This window comes from Lepisma saccharinum, chromosome 6, assembly GCF_977018435.1.
Source record: "Lepisma saccharinum chromosome 6, izLepSacc3.1, whole genome shotgun sequence".
Classification (NCBI taxonomy): Eukaryota; Metazoa; Arthropoda; class Insecta; order Zygentoma; family Lepismatidae; genus Lepisma; species Lepisma saccharinum.
In genome coordinates this window covers 23356395-23376690 of record NC_139234.1, presented here as the reverse complement: position 1 = coordinate 23376690, position 20296 = coordinate 23356395, and the positions used below count along the sequence as shown (strand labels likewise).

General features: G+C 37.9%; 1 protein-coding gene across 1 annotated transcript in view; it reads right to left on the bottom strand.

Moving 5' to 3' along the window:
• LOC145989269 (paired box protein Pax-6-like) overlaps positions 1-20296 on the bottom strand; it is a 278537-nt gene that overhangs the window by 18546 nt on the left and 239695 nt on the right. Inside the window, exon 7 of the mRNA XM_083124594.1 lies at positions 782-946. Coding sequence (XP_082980720.1) covers positions 782-946 — 165 coding nt within the window. The remainder of the gene's footprint in view (positions 1-781; positions 947-20296) is intronic.

Sequence of the window (20296 nt, the reverse complement as noted above, 5' to 3'; positions counted from 1 at the left end):
TATCCAGAAATCTCCATAGAACTGAAAGTTGAAAGATGAGAATGGGTTTAGACCTTGGTAGCTTTAGCATTTCAAGAAATATTTTTAGAATTAAAGATCAAAATGATATTACATGAAGGTAAACCCAATTTGAAGATTAGAGTGAGGTTATTTGCAGAAATAAAGTGAATGATTATGAAGGAAAATTTAAGTTGCAAGGTATGTTTCGAATATTTACAAAATGACGTCGTGGTTGAAATGTCGAACAGACGATATATTCATGTCTTATCCATGATTGAAACAATGGTCAATTAATCATATTAGACCGCAGTGGTACTTCATACGCAGTAAATGTATTTTACTTGCAGTAATAACTTTTCCCAACGACCATTATTGTTTTTCCATGGCGATTATTTCTGTAAATCCGCATCCATAAGACAAAATCGCTTTACTTTTACAACGATTATGGTTTATGACAGTTGGATTGTTAAAAAAAGATATTATTGAAAGGAATATTCTAATGATTTTTCTGGTCCATATATTTCTTTCCAACTTACTTTAAAACTATTATTTAAAAAACATCACTTTAACTTCTGGGTGGGGCAGTGCCCACCAAATACAGCATATAACCGAAATTCAACATATTTACTGTTAATACATAATGACTTAATGGTAGATGTTTTGCTTGAAATACACAACGATAACGATATCGAATGAGTAATGACTAAAACATCTATCAAAGAATCTTGCAGATGACTCATGTTTTCCATTTCAATTGACATACAATATAAATTCCAATTACCTTTTTCTAAGCTCTCTATCTGTTCGTTTGTGAAGGACGTCCGGTTCCTTTGAAGTTTCCGCTTGAGCCTGAGTCTCGCCTGGTCGTCCTCCGCCCCTCCTTGGTTCGAGTCCGCGTTGGAGTTGTCCCCTGAATTCGTTTCATCCGAAGGGGCGATGTCTAGCTCTGAAATGAAGAAGCAACTCTGTCAGTCTAAGAACTTTTTGTGCAACTCTTGCAACACGGTATTCACATTTGAATATATTTCGTACCTGCCTTCTCGCTTTTGTCCAGTGGCGTAGATGTCTGCATGGACATGTAACTGAGGAGCAAGGTTAAGGAGACAACTAAACACTTAGCTTTACCATTGAGTGTTTCGAAAATATCTCCCGCATTGATATAATGATTACGAATTTGAAAAGTTACTTAGATTTACAGAATTTCTTGTACAGTATTCAAGTGCTGTGCTTTTCCCCTTGTTCAGTAGTTTTCAGGTACTGTGAATGCATTTTGTATTGCAAATATCTAAACAGCGAAAGCAAACCCACACGAGATTCACTTGAATGCTATAAATTTAATTTGTCTGAATTTGGAATATCATAGCGGTTTCTCAAAAGGGGAGACATTTTAAGAAAGGATTTTGTTGCCTGAGGCCAAAGGTCCAACACACATTCTCTAACCTGAGAATTTTTTTGGGATCGAGACCCGAACATAGAATGAACTTCCCTTTGTTCTTTCATGTTCTTTCTATTCATCCTCATCACATTGTGACTTCGAATCTACTGGGTGAGTCAAAAGTCCCTGACCACCCCTTAGCCTATAAAATGAAAGGGAGTGTAGATAGCAGCAATTGGTCATGGTAGTAATATGTTAGGCCTATGAGGAAACTTTTTGGTGCATGTCATGACAACGTCCGCCATCTTGGACTTCACCACTGAATTCCTGCTGAAATTCTAGCCCAAAACCATACCTCACATGCCCCACTTTCCATTTAAAGAAATGAAGTTGGATCCAAGATGGCGAACGTTGTCATGACATGCACCAAAAGTTTCCCCCTAGGCCTAACATATTACTACCATGACCAATTGCTGCAATCTACACTACCTTTCATTTTATAGGCTAAGGGGTGGTAAGGGACTTTTGACTCACCCTGTATAGATCATAGAGTGGGATCATAAGAATTACCAAAGCCAATTGTCCGTCAGCATGCTTATTTCTTTCAAGCAATGACAGGTAGAGCGATTGAAACAAAATGCCAAACAAGGTGCTGACAACCTATGTACAATTGAAGTCCTGTTTCGAACGCCACTTTACTTCAAAGAAAGTTCCAAAAAATCAGTTTATCTGACAACCATATGTCAAGTCCACGTGGAGCCCAATATATTCTCCCCTCAAACCTTTCCAACCAATAGTTTCCGTTTTAGAAACTGGCAGTACTTGTCAAGTCCACGTGGAGTAAATGAGATGTTGCCAATTCAGTTTCTTTCGAGATTTCTTAACGTGAGGTTGCGGTTGCGTTATCGTTGCTAGGTTGTATCATTGTGCTGTGCTATTTTTTTTTCATATAATGCGGAGACTTAGGGAGTATATCGTCGCAGTGAATGAATGAATTTCTAAAAACTGCAGGTATAAAAGTGACAACACTGCTTCTCAGAAAAACAGGTGATGGCTCGAAATCAGATACGTCCTCTCGAGCTATGTTTAAGATACCGAACTGGAGTTCGAATCAGGACTTCAACTATACCAATTTGACGAGCATTACTTGTACATGCAGTTGAACCGAGATGAGAAGACTTGTGAAGAAAAGAGTAGCATAAAAATATATGGGAAGAAAAAAAGAGTAACATAAAAATACATGGGAAGAAAAAGAGTGTAACATAAAAATACATTGGAAGAAAAAAAGAGTAACATAAAAATACATGAGAAGGAAAAAGAGTAACATAAAAATACATGGGAAGTAAACCAGTATTAAGAACTAATGATGCAATGAAACCTATAAATACAAGCATGTTTATTAAATTTTGATTCAAGTACATTACAGTGTTTCCCTTAATTCTAATAATTCATATTTCTTGATGATTACAAATGTATCGGATAAGACGAATCAAGAAATCAACAATTACACTCACGGTTGTATCAGTGAATGCATGTGTAATGCATAAATTAAATTTCATGTTATTTTTCTCCTTGTAGTTGGCGATTGTTAGGAAAAACGTATCCACCCATTACGAGAGAAGTATGTTATTCCACCCGCTAATCTTGTCTCGAAATTATAGACACGAAAACAGGAAATAAATTCTTATTATTAAAACAAGTTAAAACATGAGTTTGTGCACCTTTTACCTGTAAACACAGCCACGAAAACCTTATTTATGTCAGACCAAGTTGCCTAGTAAGCAATTTGCAATTAAAGCAATTTTATTTTAGGTGGAACTTTTATGTGCTTTACAGCTCGACCCAGAAGAGAAAACCCCCTGGCGATGTATAATTTTAAACTTTAGGCGAGCGATGCAATCAGCTGCTTGCCGTGTAATACTGCCACTGCGTTGCCAAAACGATCGGCGTTCTTCAATACATCGTCGCCACCTTCGTTCAGTGGCAAGTGTTTGTACCTTTATGGAGGGGAAACCGTACTGGCAAGGAAGCAAGAGAGAGAAGGACACAAGCGAAATGAAGCGAGAGGAGAAAACAAATGACTGCACACTTTAGTTCACGTTTTTGATTAGGGGTTTTCTCATCCCGGTCGAGCTGTACATTCTCGTTCATTAAACTCGAACAAGACGAGACTTTCGGGCAGTTAATCTCGAACCAGTATCGAACTTGTAGACATGTGTTTACAAGTCTCCAAAAAGGTTTCGAGGATAACTTGAAGGTAACGCTGTCCCAGGTCAGATTCCCGGTGGAGCCACATTGCACAGTGGTTTGGGTCCCATTATGAACTATAGGTCCAGTCCCGATTAGCCTATCTGAACATAAAGCGTGCTTAAAAACAAACTTTGACTTGGACAAGTCTCAAAGCAGCCGACCTCCACGGTGGAGTGGTTAGTATACCAGGCTATGACGCAGGTGTCCTGGGTTCGTGCTGGGTCATGCGTTTTCAATCCTCATCGTCTCAACTAGCCAAAGTGGCAGAAAAGCGACGACAATTCACAAAAATCAAATCGAATCAAACAAGTCTCGTTCTTTGTACCAGAGGTATTTATGAAGAGAAGTTGTTGCGTTGACTGTCCCATAATGAACCATCCTCAATGTTAACAATCTTGAATATATATTAACACAGATGATCCCTCTTTCGTTTACAAAACAAGGGCATTGTAGGACATAAGGAAAACCGATAATACACTAATTTACCTTTCATGTTAAACTAATTTTTTTCACTTCCTTTATTTACACTGTTCCTTTCAGCATCCTCTTTTTTGTGCCTTCTCTCTTCGTCTCGTCTCGAAGATCTTTCTCAGCCTCTCTCTCTCTCTCTCTCTCTCTCTCTTCTCTCCTTCGTGTTATCAACTTTCCATTAGTAACGGGAGGAGAGGGGGGCGGGCAAGATAAAGCAATCCATTCACCCTATCCGCTCTCGTGGTCACTCAACCAGAAACTGCCGATAAGAAGAGGAAAGGGGGGGCTAGGGGGGCGGGAGTAGCATCCTCCTTTTCCTACGCCTTCGACGAGCCGTGGCCCCGCCCAGCAACTAAGGAACCAGCAAGCAGATGAAGACGATCTAACAAACAAACATACAAAGTAGCCTTTTTCCGATTTTTTTCTTGGCGCTCTCAAAAAGGAGCCAATCCTTGTTCGACACGCCGCTTAAGACTGGTTAAAGACAGGAACGAGGATTAGTTTGATTTTCCCTCGCTAGAGGCCACTACTTGGAGTGACTTGTCGAACACATGACAATTTCTCTGCCTACGACGCAAAATTCTTTCAGAATTTCAGCACTAAACAGGCATTTGAAAATTTTATTTAGAGGATAGGGCCACTGTAGGCAAGCTGGGATTAAGAGGGGTCTGCGGGAGCTACAGCCCCGGATCATCACTTGAAAAGGGCCACTGAATGGAAAAGAAAAAAAATTCGAAACATTGTAAAATATTTAAAAATGAATTAACCAAATGACGTAATTTAGCCTAAAAGCTTTAAATGAAATTGTAAACACGGTATTGTTAGCCCTGAGACTCAACGTACATACATCTAGGTCTGAGCACATGCATTTTAATGGTGAAGTTGTTCTTATTGAAGAACAGACAAAATTAGTGTGCACACAAGATGTACCAACATCAAATATTTTTGCGAATGGTGAATGTAATTTTTATTTTAAATGGCGACTTTAATTTTAGAAAATACAACGCTACAGTTTGTTGCTACCTCCTCTACGTTGAGGCAATTATTTATCCTTCTTACCAGCACTCAGTAAGCATGCAATATCTGAAGGTTGGTAGGAAGTATAAATTCGTAATGAAGATGCACCTCCACGCATGGGTGGGGTTAATATTATTCAGTGGCGCCCAACGTGGGGCAAGGACCAGAACTTGCTCCTTAAAAGGGTTGTAAATCTGTAACTGCTTGAAACTAAAACGAAGCGAGAGGGTGAAAAATTAACTTGCCTCAGTCCAACTATACTCTATGCCGGGAATCTGTGGAGGAGAAAGCGAGTGGGCGAAGCGAAGCAGTACACGCTGGTAACTGCAATCCAGTCCCCTCGTACGTGTTCAGTAGTCGAACTGTTTCGAGTCACTACTTGCGAAGATATTTGCTTCCGTTCTCTTGCTCCAGATATTCCCGGGACAGAGAATAGAGTGTCAGTGAGTCATTGTCCTCTGTTGTGTATAGCGCCTACCTTTCGTATTTTCCTACACTGCCATCCTTTCATGTATATTTGTCCAATCATTAACCAATTTTGTCCAACATTTATTCTGATTTCTCTTTGATTTGTCCTCATAAGAACTTACGATAAAAACTTAACTTTCTGGTGCTGCCATCTATCCTCAACCATTTGAATTCGCTCTTCTTGTGGCTTGTAACATTGTGCAGAGACTCTGTTCGCTTATTAAGCTATATTTCTTCTCTGTGAGAATGAGAACAAGGATTATCTATCTATAAATCTTTACCTGCTCCTCGCGAACATTGACGTCTTAATTCGCTCATGGTTCAAATTTTTGTGAGCATCAACAGTATATTTTCGATCAGGACTCTTTCTTCGGAAATGCATCATCAATCAAAAATTCCACATACCTACCGATCCGTTGGGTCACTAAAGTACCAGGAAGAATGTGGTCAACGCATATGTTGTCCAGAAATTTCGCAAGTGCCGCGATATGAATGTGAGGAGAGTTATACCGGCAAAAAGGAAATCGGTGTTGCATTTTTTCATCACACATACAATGACGTTGCATGAAAGCTATTATTGTTACGCAGGCCTTGTGTATTTAAGAAGGTGTTGGTTGTGGTTTAGGCTAGGATATTTATTTATACAAGGCTATTTACACATTTTTACACGCACTAAAGACACTGCGTTCACACGAAATCAATTTTCATCTATTGAACATACATTTGCAACTGGAACGCTTATGTGTTACGATCATAACCTACTATTGATGACGTTGCATGAAAGCTATTATTGTTAATCAGGCCTTGTGTATTTAAGAAGGTGTTGGTTGTGGTTTAGGCTAGGATATTTATGTAACCAAAACCTGTTTAGACCGGTGATTTTTTCATTTCTGAACTTTTATTTTTTTGTTCGAGTGGATATATCGGAAATTTCGCCAGAGACAGTGCAAAGTTCTCCAAATGGAAAATATGTAATACAAAAACTAACTTAACTCCATGAGACATCAAAATATTTAAAAATACGTAACATGAAATTCATTGTATTTAATAATTCGCCAACAATTGCCATAATTGCATGGCTACACATGGAGAAAAAGTGTGCCTAGCCTAGCTATGAGCTCTCCACTGTTTGTACTGCCAGTGGTACATTAGCAGATATTCGTTGCGGTCTTAAATTTTTCTGGGAGAGAGGTCGGAAGAGAATGAGTTAAAGAGAGGAAACGATAGGGACAGACAGGAGGAGGGTCGGAAGAAAGATGAGAACCTCTCGGTGTCACGGAAAGAAGTTAAAGGAATAAGAACGGCGGGAAAGACGATGCAGGAAAGCTAAATCGTGGGGGGTTGTGGGGGGGAGAAGACACCGAACGACTTTTCAGAAGAGACCGTAAAGGACTCGTGTAATTGACAGACCTATAAATAAAATCAATTCCTTTACCGCTCTCACAGAACGACGATATTATCGCCTTTTTCCCTCTCTATCTCCTTTCCCCTCTCTTTTTAACCCCCCACCTATTTGCCCATTCTTCGTTTTTGCCCATTGTTCTATCCTCCTTCGAAGCAGTTGGTGAAATTACCAAGATAAGACAGCAATGAGACTCGCGCTTCTTTAACGAACACTTTTTTTTTCCTTTTTTACGATTCTCTATAGGCTACCTTTCTTTTCTTTCAGATTTTCTTTCATTCTCTCTCCCCACCCATCTATTTTTTACCCTCCCCTATTTGCAAAAAAAAGAATTCTTGCTCAGTCGCCAGGTCCACTGTCATCCCATCCTGCCAGGCACAACAAAAGAATGAGAAACGATTGTTGGCTGTAGGAGAGAGAAGGGAAGAAAGCTATGGAGATGCCATCTGGTGTAGAAACTAATAACTTACACACTCTGCTAATGGTGAAGATCTTGGAATATTATGGATCGTAAATAAGGCGGCACCCTCGTTGGGAATAAACCGTCTTCAGCGTGTGGAAGACGTGGGGTCTGAATGCATGCCTAGCTGTTTTCTAGCTGGAACGCCTAAGCAAAGTTAGGATGAAATGAAACGGAAAGAAATTGATATTTGCTCCATAGGAACAATGCGAGGTTGTAGTCGAGACTATACGGCGGTATACGACGTAGCTATATAATTCTTCTACTTTCGCTTCGCTTTTTCTTATTTATATAATTTGACCTTTACCTCATTGAGCATATTGTGGTAAAATACTTCTGGTTTCATGTGATCGGGGACACATTGATGAGGAGGCCCATTAGCTGATCAGTTTCAGCGTATGGTTGCAAGATCACCATGCTGCAAATGGCGATAATTCAAGAGTTTGTACAAAACGTGTACAAGAATGGTGACGTGTAAAAATAGTAACTTCGGAGTGTTTTCAAGTAAACAAATAGAAATAGCTACAGAAAAATACTTCATTACCCAGTGCAAATAGTGCGGTCTTCAAAATACTTTTCTCGAAGTGTTATTAGCAGTATACAAACTGACAATTCACAAAAGCAATATCAATAAGACATAAAATACAATAACATGCTGTGTTTTAACCTATACGTTTAAATACAATCATTAAAGAATGCGTTAAATAATTTTTTACATTTAAAAATGACTTGTATAACATACCTCTTTTATGCCAATTATATCATCATCAATAAAGTACCATCAATGGCATTTTTTGTAGAAGTTAAATGATTACGTCCATACATCTAATGGAAACATAATCGAAAGTGAATGGAAACACGACTTCCACTTGAAGTTTAATGAAATTTAGGATATACCCTCTGAAAATTTTGAGACAGCATGTGAAAATCAACATTCTTCTTCTTGAGGCAGCAATAGATGTGGTGAAATATAAATACATAGAGACCAATAAAAGTTTTGGGATACAAAGAAAACAAAAATGCTATATTGAACTCTTGGTGATTATAATATCTCAAAATAGTCTCTGTCATATTCACACAAATTTTTCGACCTTCTAAACAACTTTTGAAACAGAATTCTTACAATTCTTGCACATTAAAGCTAATTCTACAAGTTTCCTAACAGTGGTGACATCGGTGTTCAAAATTGACAACTTCCTATGCTGTTTGTGGAATTTTTTCGTTCGTTGAGGCACCAAGAGTAATAATGTTATACAAGCAGATTTAGAAGTGTTTGTTGTAAATACACAAGGATCACTAAGAGTTTCGGGACACAAAGAAAACAAAACCTATATGGAGTCCTTATTAGTTATATTTCAAACTGCTTTCCGTCATATTTACACAATATTTTTCCTCTTTTGTACTACTTCCGAAATCAGAATTACCAGCATATATTACATACTAAATCTAATTTTTTGACGTGTACAACACTAGTGACATCTAATGTTGAGAAATTACAACTTCTATACTATGGCCCCTATCTCGTCCCTGATTACGTAGTCTCAAACCCGATAGTCACTGAATCTGATGCACATATAACTACATATTAGTGTTAGGCTTTTGAATCCGAATACAGGGTCGGATCCACCCATCCTTACTATGTACCTACATAAACGCTTAGTAGACCTGTGTAAAAACAGAGCGTGATGTGTCAGAGGAATAACTAACTAACTAACTCTCTAGCCTTCTTAAACCCGAAGGTTCATGGCTGCAGCAACACAGGCCTTCCATCTGTCCCTATCTTGAGCAAGATCTATATACTCTTTTCCATCCCTACAGATTTCCTTTAGGTCCATCTCAACGTTGTCCCTCCATCTTCGTCTTGGCCTTCCTACAGGTCTCTTACCATCTGGTTTCCCAACAAGAATCCTGTAAACTCCTCTTTCCTCTCCCATTCGTGCCACATGGCCTGCCCACCTAAGTTTTCTTGATTTAATTATTCTAATGATATCTGGACATGAGTACAAATTATGTAGTTCTAAATTATGTAACCTTCTCCACTCACCTGTCTCCTCATCCCTTTTAGGTCCAAATATTTTCCTAAGGATCTTATTTTCAAATACTCTCAATTTATGTTCCTCTTTCAATGTAAGGGACCAAGTTTCACACCCATATAATACTACAGGCAACATTACTGTTTTGTATATTTTAACTTTTAGTTTCTTAGATATTAAACGAGAAGACAAAAGTTTATGAAGAGAAAAGTAACATGCGTTTCCTGAATTAAGCCTACTTTTTATTTCCTCTTTAATATAATTTTCATTTGTTAATATTACTCCTAAGTATTTGAATTTGGAAACTGGTTCAAAGGAGTTGTTATCAATAATTAGATTTTGATTATTATCTAACACTTGGTTTCGGCCTGTAAGCATATATTTAGTTTTCTCTTTGTTAACTTCCAAACCTATTTCTTTAGCAGTTTTGAAAAATATTTTAGCATTATTCTTAATTGTATTCACATCATCCCCCAGTAAGTCTACATCATCTGCATATGCTAACAACTGAGTCACACCATTTAATTTTAGTCCTTCTTTAGTTTCTTTTACCTTCCTTACAGCATATTCTAAGGCAAAATTAAAGAGCAATGGAGATAATGCATCTCCTTGTTTTAACCCATCATGAATTGTAAATTTGTCAGACATATTAATACCCACACGAATTTTACTTTCTGTTTCACTGGTGCATATTTTTATCATACTAACAAGCTTCTTAGGTATTCCAAACTCTACTAATGTATTATATAATTTATCTCTTTTGACCGAATCATATGCTTTTTTGAAATCAATGAATAGCTGATGGACATTTTGATTATATTCACACTTTTTTTCAAGTGTCTGTCTGATGTGAAACATTTGATCTGTAGTTGATCTGTTACGTTTAAATCCACATTGATAATCACCTATAATTTCATTAGCATATGGGGTTAGTCTTGTTAAAAGAATGTTAGACAATATTTTGTATGTTGTTGAGAGTAGAGAAATTCCACGGTAATTACTGCAGTTCATTTTATCACCTTTTTTAAACACAGGAACAATTATGGATTCTTTCCACTGTTGAGGGATTTCTTCTTTATTCCATATTAAACAAATTAATTTATGAATTTGACATATTAATGAATTTCCACCATATTTAATTAACTCAGCTGGTATTAAATCAATGCCAGGTGCTTTGTTATTCTTTAGTCTTTTAATAGCATCTTTAACTTCAGTCAAGTTAGGTTCTGGAACTAAAGGTTCTGCTGTGTGGACTTCATTTACTTCTGATTTATCTCCTACATGGACATTTAAAAGGTCATTAAAATAGTTCTTCCATCTATTTAGAATATCGCTTGGGTCAGCTAGAAAATCACCGTCTTTATCTTTTATCAAGTTTACTTTAGGTTGCCACCCCTTTCTAAATTCATTTACACCTTTATATAAATCTCTGATATTTTTATTTTTGCTGTTTGTTTCAATTTCGTTAATTTTGCTTTTCAAGTAATCTCTTTTTTTACTTCTAAACGTGCGGTTAACTTCTCGCTTTATTCTATTATAATTGCTTAGATTTGTATCATCAGAGTTATTTAACCACCTAAGTCTAGCCTGATTTCTTATTTCTATTAGATTATGACATTCATTATCAAACCATGGCTTACTTTTTCTCGGTTTATGGTATCCTATACTTTCTTTAGCTGCTGATTCTATTGCATTACGTATGTGCTCCCAATTCATATTTACGTCTGTTTCATTTATATTTTCATCATCATTTAAATCCTGCAAAACATCAAATATTTCTCCATTTGAAAAAATCCGAACGCATCATTAAACGAAGCGAGAAACGTTGCGTTGTGTCCCCCCTGACTCATTCCAAATCCCTCCGAGTGTCAGCCATGCAAAAGGAAAGAAAGCTGACGTCATACATTCTTTTTCCTTGTATCCACAGAGGGATTTAAACACGTCATTTGGGTCAATTTTCCATTTCAACGCTTTCCATTGGTAACAGCTCACTAATGCCCTGAACTCTTTCTTCGGCAGTTTATTTCGTCGCGTGTTCTCCATCCCTTATATCGGGAAGCGACACGGCACACACACTGAAGTGTTCCGTTGCCAATCTACTATCGTCTGGTTAGCGTGACGATGATAGCTAAACTTGGCAACAGTGTAGTATGCATTCAGGTGTAAACAAATATGGCGAGATGAGAATTTCGTACTTTTTGTTTATTTTACTTCGCTTTCCAAGGTTAACGGCGACGCTGAGGATGAAAATGTGTATTTCTTGTTATTTGGCGTCTCCTTCCTTCGACATTTGACTAATCATGGCATTGAGTTAGTGATGTCGGCAGAAAAATTTAGGCACAGAGGTGAACGGAATATTTTCAGGATGGTTGACCATGGCTTCAAAGAAATGGAAATGTATTTCGCTCACCATCTTCTTGAGTTTTTCTTCCACTTTCTCTTTTTTTTATATTTTTAATTCTTATCTTGTTCTTCAACTGCTACTCTACTCCATCTCTCATTCTTTATTCTCTATTTTCTTTCTATTTTCCTGTGTTTCTCTTTACCTTTATATAATTTTATTTTTATTTGTCACTCTCCCTTCCTCTATTTTTATCCTGCATTTCTCTATCTCTTTCTTTCTTAATTCACCTCTCAATTCTGTTATCTCTTGTTTCTCTAACTATTCGTTTGCTCTAGTCTACCTCTGTGTCTCTCTATTTCTTTTTGGCTTTTTCCCTCTTTCTCCTCGCCTTTCTATCATAACCTATTTATTTGTCATTCTCTCTCTGTCCCTCTCTTTCTTCTTGCTTCTCTACATGCTTATCACTTTCTCTCTTGACACTCTGTATCTTTGTATTTTTATCTCCCTTTGTTTCTGTTTATCTTTCTGTCATTTTCTCTTTCTTACTATCTATCCCTGTGTTTTCTTCTTGATCTACTATGAATTATTTTTAAAAATTCTCACGTAACCTATTTTTGTGGGCTGGAATGTATTCTAAGACCAGGGTTCGAACCCGGAATTTACTGCAGATATCACGACGTAAAAAAAAATTACCATAACTGTTTTTTTAGTATATTAACGGCTACATATTCCATTTAAAAAATCATACTTAAGGTTCACATAATTTTCATTTATATTTATTATGTATAGTGATGCCAGATAAAATATTCAAATTCGATTTTTCTCATACTTATAGGTTATCAGTGGCTGTATAATATGTATGAATGTCTGTTTTAGTTATTCCAATCTTCCAACCGGTTCTCATTATAGACACCACGCAGAACCGTGACGACATAATTGCGCATGCGCCCACGAAAACATACGCTGCGGCCCGTTTTTGTAAATTAACCGGAATACTGTTAAATTTTATCTGTAGAATAATATAAACTTTACGGTTCATTTCTAACAGCGCCAACAGTATAATACTGGTATCACATACTGGGATGCTAATTCTTGTTTACCCAAATCGTCTCTTCATTCTTCAAAAGTACATATATCTGTGGCAATGGGTTTTCTTTAGACACTTTAACATCGTTGCCATGTCTACAAGAGTTCTGGTTTATATACTCGGTGGAGGCACATAGTCTATCGGTTCCACATTACACTGTAGGCCCAGTCCTGATTATCCTATCTGGGAATAAAACAAAAGTCAAATTTCTTTAGACACCTTGACCTTATCAAGAAATATTCATAGGTTAGATTGCCTTGTAACATTCCTATAAAATTTTCAGCTGTGGAAACCGTCTCGATCAATTAAAATTCCAGACTGAAAAAACAGCTACGTGTATATCGTTAGCTATTATTTATATAATCAACTGTGAATCTTCTTCTTAGCGATAGGTTCGATACCCGGTGGAGGCACATAGTGGTTCGGATCCCACTGTAAACTGTAGGTCCAGTCCCAATTAGCCTATATGTGCATAAAACTCAAACTCTTCTTAGCGATAGTTTCGAGAAGAAGCTTGACAGGTTCTCGTGTTGCTACATGATCTGTTTCGTTCCTGGTTATAAATACCTATCTTGTCTCGAATTATGAACTCACGTCTCGAATATGTCTGGAAATACATAGTCTGTATATGCAACATACACATTGTGTCGCTGCATCATGTTTTGTAGCGTATAGACATCCATAAGGCAAAACCGTTTTTCTTATTAAGTTTTTCTATTTGACGCCTCGTATCGACACTAAGAAACCTCGAAAATCGGAAATTTATTCTAAACCTGTACAACTTTCCTACAAACGTTCAGAGATGTCGCTAAGAAATTAGGTTTGGAATTACTGAAAGTAAAATGTATATGGGACTAATCCGTAAATATTCTGGTCTATATCCGCTTGATTATATACGGCCAAGTCGCACGGTAAAGTAATTTTGCTTTAGATAAAAATGTTCAAGTATAATTCGTTATAGTGCATCAAAATCTCGGACACAAAGTCTGGTCTTGTTTCTATTTCAAAGTTAACGTACGGTGGTGTTCGTTTCAATAAGTCTCTTTTGTTTCTTACTCATTCGCGTTTCGTTTTTAAAAAGGTCATCTCGGTATAGTCTCGAATTTCGTGACCGAGTCATGATCTTGCCACTGATGGTATCTAAGATTCGAGTCCTGACGTGGCCATGTGTGGCTTCGTTGTGATTGTCATTTTATCAATCTCATATAATCACAATTCATCTTCATCGCCGCAATTAAACAATAGCTGCAGAAGAGCTATACTAAATAAGAAAACTACAAGTACAATACTTGTCTTCTTTTGGCATTTGAGCAATTATGGGTCAGTATTTAATTACATTAGCAAGGTTCCCACCAGGCGCGGCTCGTGCATAATTTTCCTGGGGGTTCACCAAAATTATGCAAAGTGGACTTATCTAAACCTTTTGAGACACTACACGCTTTGGTTCGTAGAGATAGTTCTGGGAAAATTATCAAATTTTGGCCGGTAGATTACTGACAAAGTTGATTTGCTTTATGTTCAGATAACAGTGACAGCACCAAGGAGTGTGTGTGTAGGGGGCGATCATTTTAATTTAAGATTTTCGTATGGTATTGTATTTAGGGGTATCTCAGAATTCAGAAAATATTCTCGCCTCAATTTTGCCTCTTCCACTCTTGCCAACTGTTTTCTGGTCCCACCACTGTCAAATAGACTATATTATTGGAACTGGATCCTGAACCTACAGTTAAAAAATTCAAATCTCTGCCTGCTAAAATGAGTATGTATCAGTAATCGAACCCAAGACCCCTTAATTACAAGATAATTCTTACAGTGGCGTGCCCAAGGGGGGGTTGGTGAGGGTCATAACCCCTCCCTTTGGTCCAATATTCCTAAAAAAAAAAGAACGTCAAAGGCAAGAGAAGATAACAAAATGCGGGCTGACTACTAAAAAAAAGTATATGTAACCCCTCCCTTTCAAAAATCCTGGGCACGCTACTGAATTCTTATATAACTATTCGAAAGTATATAGCTAAATCAAAGAGATTAGATTCTATTCTATGCAATATGTTAACTTCTCGCACAGCAACAACTACACTCCTTCCAATACACAATCCACCTCACTTCACTCAACGTATCACTATGCCATATATATTTCAATCACCAGCCATGCACTTCAAAACAAACTAACAAGTATGGAGACTTCGTCCCTTCGAACACCCTCTCGCGCTAGAGTATAACTGATCGCACGAAACCCAAACAACTTTTTGGTCGTCTTCTGACGTAAGTGCGAAATGCCTTCATTGTTAGGTTAGGCTTGAATAAATAGCAAATATTACATTTTTGGTCAAGCACGGTAAGCCCCGAAAATTGAGTGTATATATTCTAAGACAACTAAACCTAAAAAGCCTAACATGTCAACGAAAGCATTTAGTCTGACGTAAGAAGACCAAAAGGTTGTTTAAGTCTTGTCCGATAAGCGACCACTCGCCCTCGCGCTATTTTTGACTTTTCGGCCCCTTCCACCTGAAGTGTTTCCATCTTAAAGATGAAAACTCTGAATGTGCAGGCAAGTTGTTTTCTATCATATTTATCTTATTTGTCCCATCATCTTTACTTCTAGCTTTCGTTCGGTGTTACCTCTACATTTATATTACACCCTCTTCATTAATCTAATAAGTCTTGTAAAATATAAAAATACAAAAAGAATGCCAAATGAATTCAAATTGAAACACATAGTGCAACACTGGAAGAGAGAAGAGCGTGATTCACTCCAGCTCGCTGGTGATCCTACGAACTGCGCATGTCCGTTTTGACGAGACGGCCTTCCTCCAGTCTCAGGCTGCATGTATTTTCGCCATATGTACGCGTCGAGCTTCTGCTAGCCGTCCAATGCTTTTAGCATGGTAGGGGTTGCCTTGCGGAGGTTCAGCGGAGACTTTGCACGAAACGGAACTAGAGGGGAGCTGAGTGGCTCTGGCCCGCGGTTTCTTCTTCTCACTAAGAGAATTGGCCACTCTACGCTTATGAACATCTCAGTTATTGTTTATTTTGTATATTACTGGGGGTTCACTGCACATTTGCGCTATACAGCCAACCGCGCCTGGTTCCCACACACCTGGAGAACCTGGAAATCTCAGGGAATTTGGAAAAATCTAAGATCTCATGAAAATTTCAGGGAAAATTATGTAAGTGATCAAATCCCAATGAAGGACTAGAATATGTCCTGCCTATTGATAATAATAATAGCAACTAAGAAGTAATAGTTTAATAATAATAGCTAATAATAATAATAATAATAATAATGAAGAGGATGACGAATTTACTGTGGAATGAGAATTCTGGAAAACTCTGGGAATTCTCAGGGAAAATACATTTAGAGTTAACGTGGGAACCCTGATTAGAACTAAAGTTTCCTTGTCAACATAATTCCATGCGATATTGGTAAACTACAAACTACGCTCATTCCAATAATTCAAAGCTTACGACCTTCTATGATATCTATAGCGAACAATCTATCAACTACGCCTTTTTATTGGACGGGAAAATGACGCTTTTCCGGTGTGGGAAACAGTTCCGGGCACCCTTCATCAAATCTCCTGATATCCCAACCAAACCACCCATACTCACCAAAAGATCGTCAGCGTGGCCATTCAAAAAACCCAGCATTAAGAACACGAAAGGGTGTGGGCATTGGAATAATTGAACGTCGGCAGGCACAGTCGCACGTACGAGATTTTCCCCGAATAGGTTCTGCACCTTTTCGGAAGCATTGCATACGCGACACAACGATCCTCAGGTTCTTAATGCAAGACCGGTGAAAGGGCGGGGTGTAGTGCACTGAATGAGGTCAGTCATGCAGAAGACTGGTAACAGGGAGAACTCGATGGAAAAGCCTGTCGTCTCTGACTAGGGTGGTTAAAAAAAAGATGGTGACATGGAAGGGTGGGGTTCCGAAGGGGGCGCAGAGGGTAACCTCCCCTCTAAATCTTCAGGCTACAATCAACACTTAGCACGATGACGCCATTGTAGTGTCGTATCAAAAGCCAGACCTAACGGAAACTTACGCGCCAGCTGATATGACTTTGGGCTCTCCATAAGGTAAACCTTCCATTACTCTCACATTGCCCTTACAGGAACTATTACAGCCAGTTAAAGAAGGTCGTGATCAGCCATGTGGACGAAAGAGCACTCTAATTCGCCAGTACCTTGGGGCAGTCGACCAATCCGGCTACTTCACGGGCACAACTTGAAACAATAAGGCAGAAAAATGTTACTCAAGTTTTCTGCACGCGCCAACAGATCTTATTAGGCCTGTATCCACCAATGGTTCAGAGTGGGGTGAAGAAACTCCACGCTCTCGACAACCATAGGTCGTGCTCTGCTTGTAACCTCTTTGTTGTACACTTATTCATTGGAACTAATGTAATGTAACTAGTCATTCTTCTGTGAAGAAACCATACACTGTATATTATCGCGTGCTTCCTGCGAGTTGATTGGTCTTCTGATTTCTCGCGAACTCTACAGGAAGACATTTTCTTTCTGGCTTTCAGCAAGACTTCATCGTGCACGCAAACGCACTTCAGGAGCACTTCAGGAGCACATGTAGTCTCCACTTATTACATGAACATCGCGGAACAGTGTAACGGATATTATTTCATTATCCACTTGTACTTATCTACCTTCAAATTTTCAAAACGCACTAACTGTTCTAACTTTTTCACCATCCTCCATAGAACTTTACACCTTCAGACAGGGGCAGCTGAAGACAAGAATTTTATCCGGACGAGGTGAATTTTTGGCAGTGATGTGCGTCTACGCGTAAACAACGATAGTCTACATTCTACACGTAGACTATTTTATACACGTAGATTACGTAATCTATGTAAACAACATGGCGAAAGGTGATAACTTAGCAAAGGGCGCCGTGGAATTAAGAGAAAATTATACTACGTATCAGTTGCTGATGTGTGAAGAGAACTTTTCATATGCTCCCTTCCAAATTCGAACAATTTCTCACCTAGGAAGAAACCTAATATAAGAAATATTCTATTGTTTTATGCGAAAAAGACAACTCTTGCCTCGCGACTGCCATCTGTTGTTGTTTTTTGCATACTATTTATCTTCCTCCATAGTTGATAATAGAAGAGAAGATAAATTTTGTTGTAAATAGGATTCTTTTCATTACGTTAGGAACCAATACAGTTGAAAATGTCACTTTAATTTCATGAAACCCTTGAAAATTAATTTTAATGCACTTTAGATTGTCTACGTAGTCTATGTAAACTACAACCCAATGTAATCTACGCGTAGATTACGTGTAGAAAACGCATGTAGACGTCGACTTATAGTCTATGCACTTATAGTCTACGGCACATCACTGATTTTTGGCACTCCCTATACTTTTCACCGCCCTCCTATCTTTCTACTCTGGTCCTCCTACATTCCACCTTCCTTCAACCAAAAACAAGACCATGTTTTATATTTACGGTTTTAATAACGGAAAATAATAGCATCTTTACACACTTTAAGAATTACAGTTAAATAACCGTATTGTAGGCATTTGTTTATTCAATACCTACACAATGACATCAAAATAACAGTACTCTCTTAGGCTAAACTGCTATATGATTTTGCAATGTACGTGCTTATTATGTTGTGCGGTAGTAACTTCAATTAGTTCTTGTCAATAATAAATCCAACTCTTTTTAAAACAATAGCCACGCACCCGGTGGAAGCACATAGTGGTTCGGAAGGGATCCCTCTTCAAACTGTAGATCTAGTCCTGATGAGATTTCTTTCAATAAAATGGACTTATAAATAAATCCAAACAAAGTAATCAAAAATAAGGTTTTGGCGCTAATCAAGGGGGGACTCCCAGTTTGGCTCTTCTCCGGGGAACAGGGCCCCTGCCATCAGGTCTTCAGTAATTCATGCCCTCCGAAAGCAATACCTAACCAGTACTTCTCTATTCATCTTCATACATTTAGTTTCGACATCGCTTACTGCTCTACTAAGAAGAGATAAAGGGCTGTAAGGGAAGACCCTTCCTGAAGACACACAAATATCAACCTTCCATTCACGTAGTACACTATGGACTGCATTTTGCAAACTGACGAGGCTCTGGCGCCTACACCTGCAGCCAGGATAGTTCTCTGTAGGGATACTCGTACATATCTGTTTGGGATTGTCCCTTCATACATCTCATCGCACCACAATTCATTCTCATCGTCGCGATTAACCAAAAGTGGCAGAAGCGTAATTCAATCAATCAGCCAAGATAGAGAAAATTGTGGCTCTGTCGTCGAATTTTCAACTGTAAGGGAGCGTGGGCGATGCAATCAGCTGTTTGCCATGTAATCCTGCCCCTGTGTTGCCAAAATGTGTCTTCAACACATAGTCGTCACCTTTATTCAGTCCAAGTGTTTGTATTGTCACGAAAGGGGAAAAAAACTTTGCACAGCGAAAGCAGAGACGTAATATTTAACGTTGAATGTTTTCACAACGAAACAAGGGAAGGCAGTTATAAATATAAAAACACGGGGTCACTTGTACACAAGCGTAGTAGTTTGCAAGTTGCCCACTCTTTCTCTCCCTGGTATGACTGTACTCCGTGTAAATATCTCCAGAGATTTTTGACTCTCGTACACCGAACATTGATTTTTCATTTCATATCATGAAAAGCCTTACAGAAACAACATAAGTATAAGCATCAGGAAAAGATTTATAGTAGGGAACGAATTTATATGTAGAAATATGCTAAATATGTAAATACACCAAATTATGGAGTTAAACATGGGCTTAAAATTGTAAAAAATTACCTTCTTAATAATATAAGGCACTACATAAAATACAGTACGCTTACATTGACATTAATTGTAAAACAACATAAAATGTGTTTTCATTTTCTGTTTGCAAGACAATGTATAACAACATTTTGTTGTAAATGTTGAAGCTTTCACTTATGATGGATTTATATTGACTAAACTGCGTTCAATATCGCAAGAAGTAATGGGAGTGTATTTCAAATTTGTCAGTTATTCGCAAGAAATTAACCTAACTCTTTCGGCACACGGGAACATATAGGTATTGCACAAATATGGAGTATATGTTGAGAAATGTTCTGAAATATGGAAATAATATGTAAAAATAACCAAAATATGTAAAATATGAGCCAAAACCTAATATATGTACAAATATGGAAATTTTCAAACTGAATTTCTAGAGTCTACACGCCATGATAAAGCATAATACTGTTTTCAGCTTCATACGAGGGTCACTATTTATATTTTGAGCCTAACAATGAAAAAACAGGAATTTGGCATTGAAAACTGCTTTATTGTTTTTCGAAGTATTCTCCTTTATGGTCAATACACTTTTGCATTCGTTCGAACCATTTGTCAAAGCAGT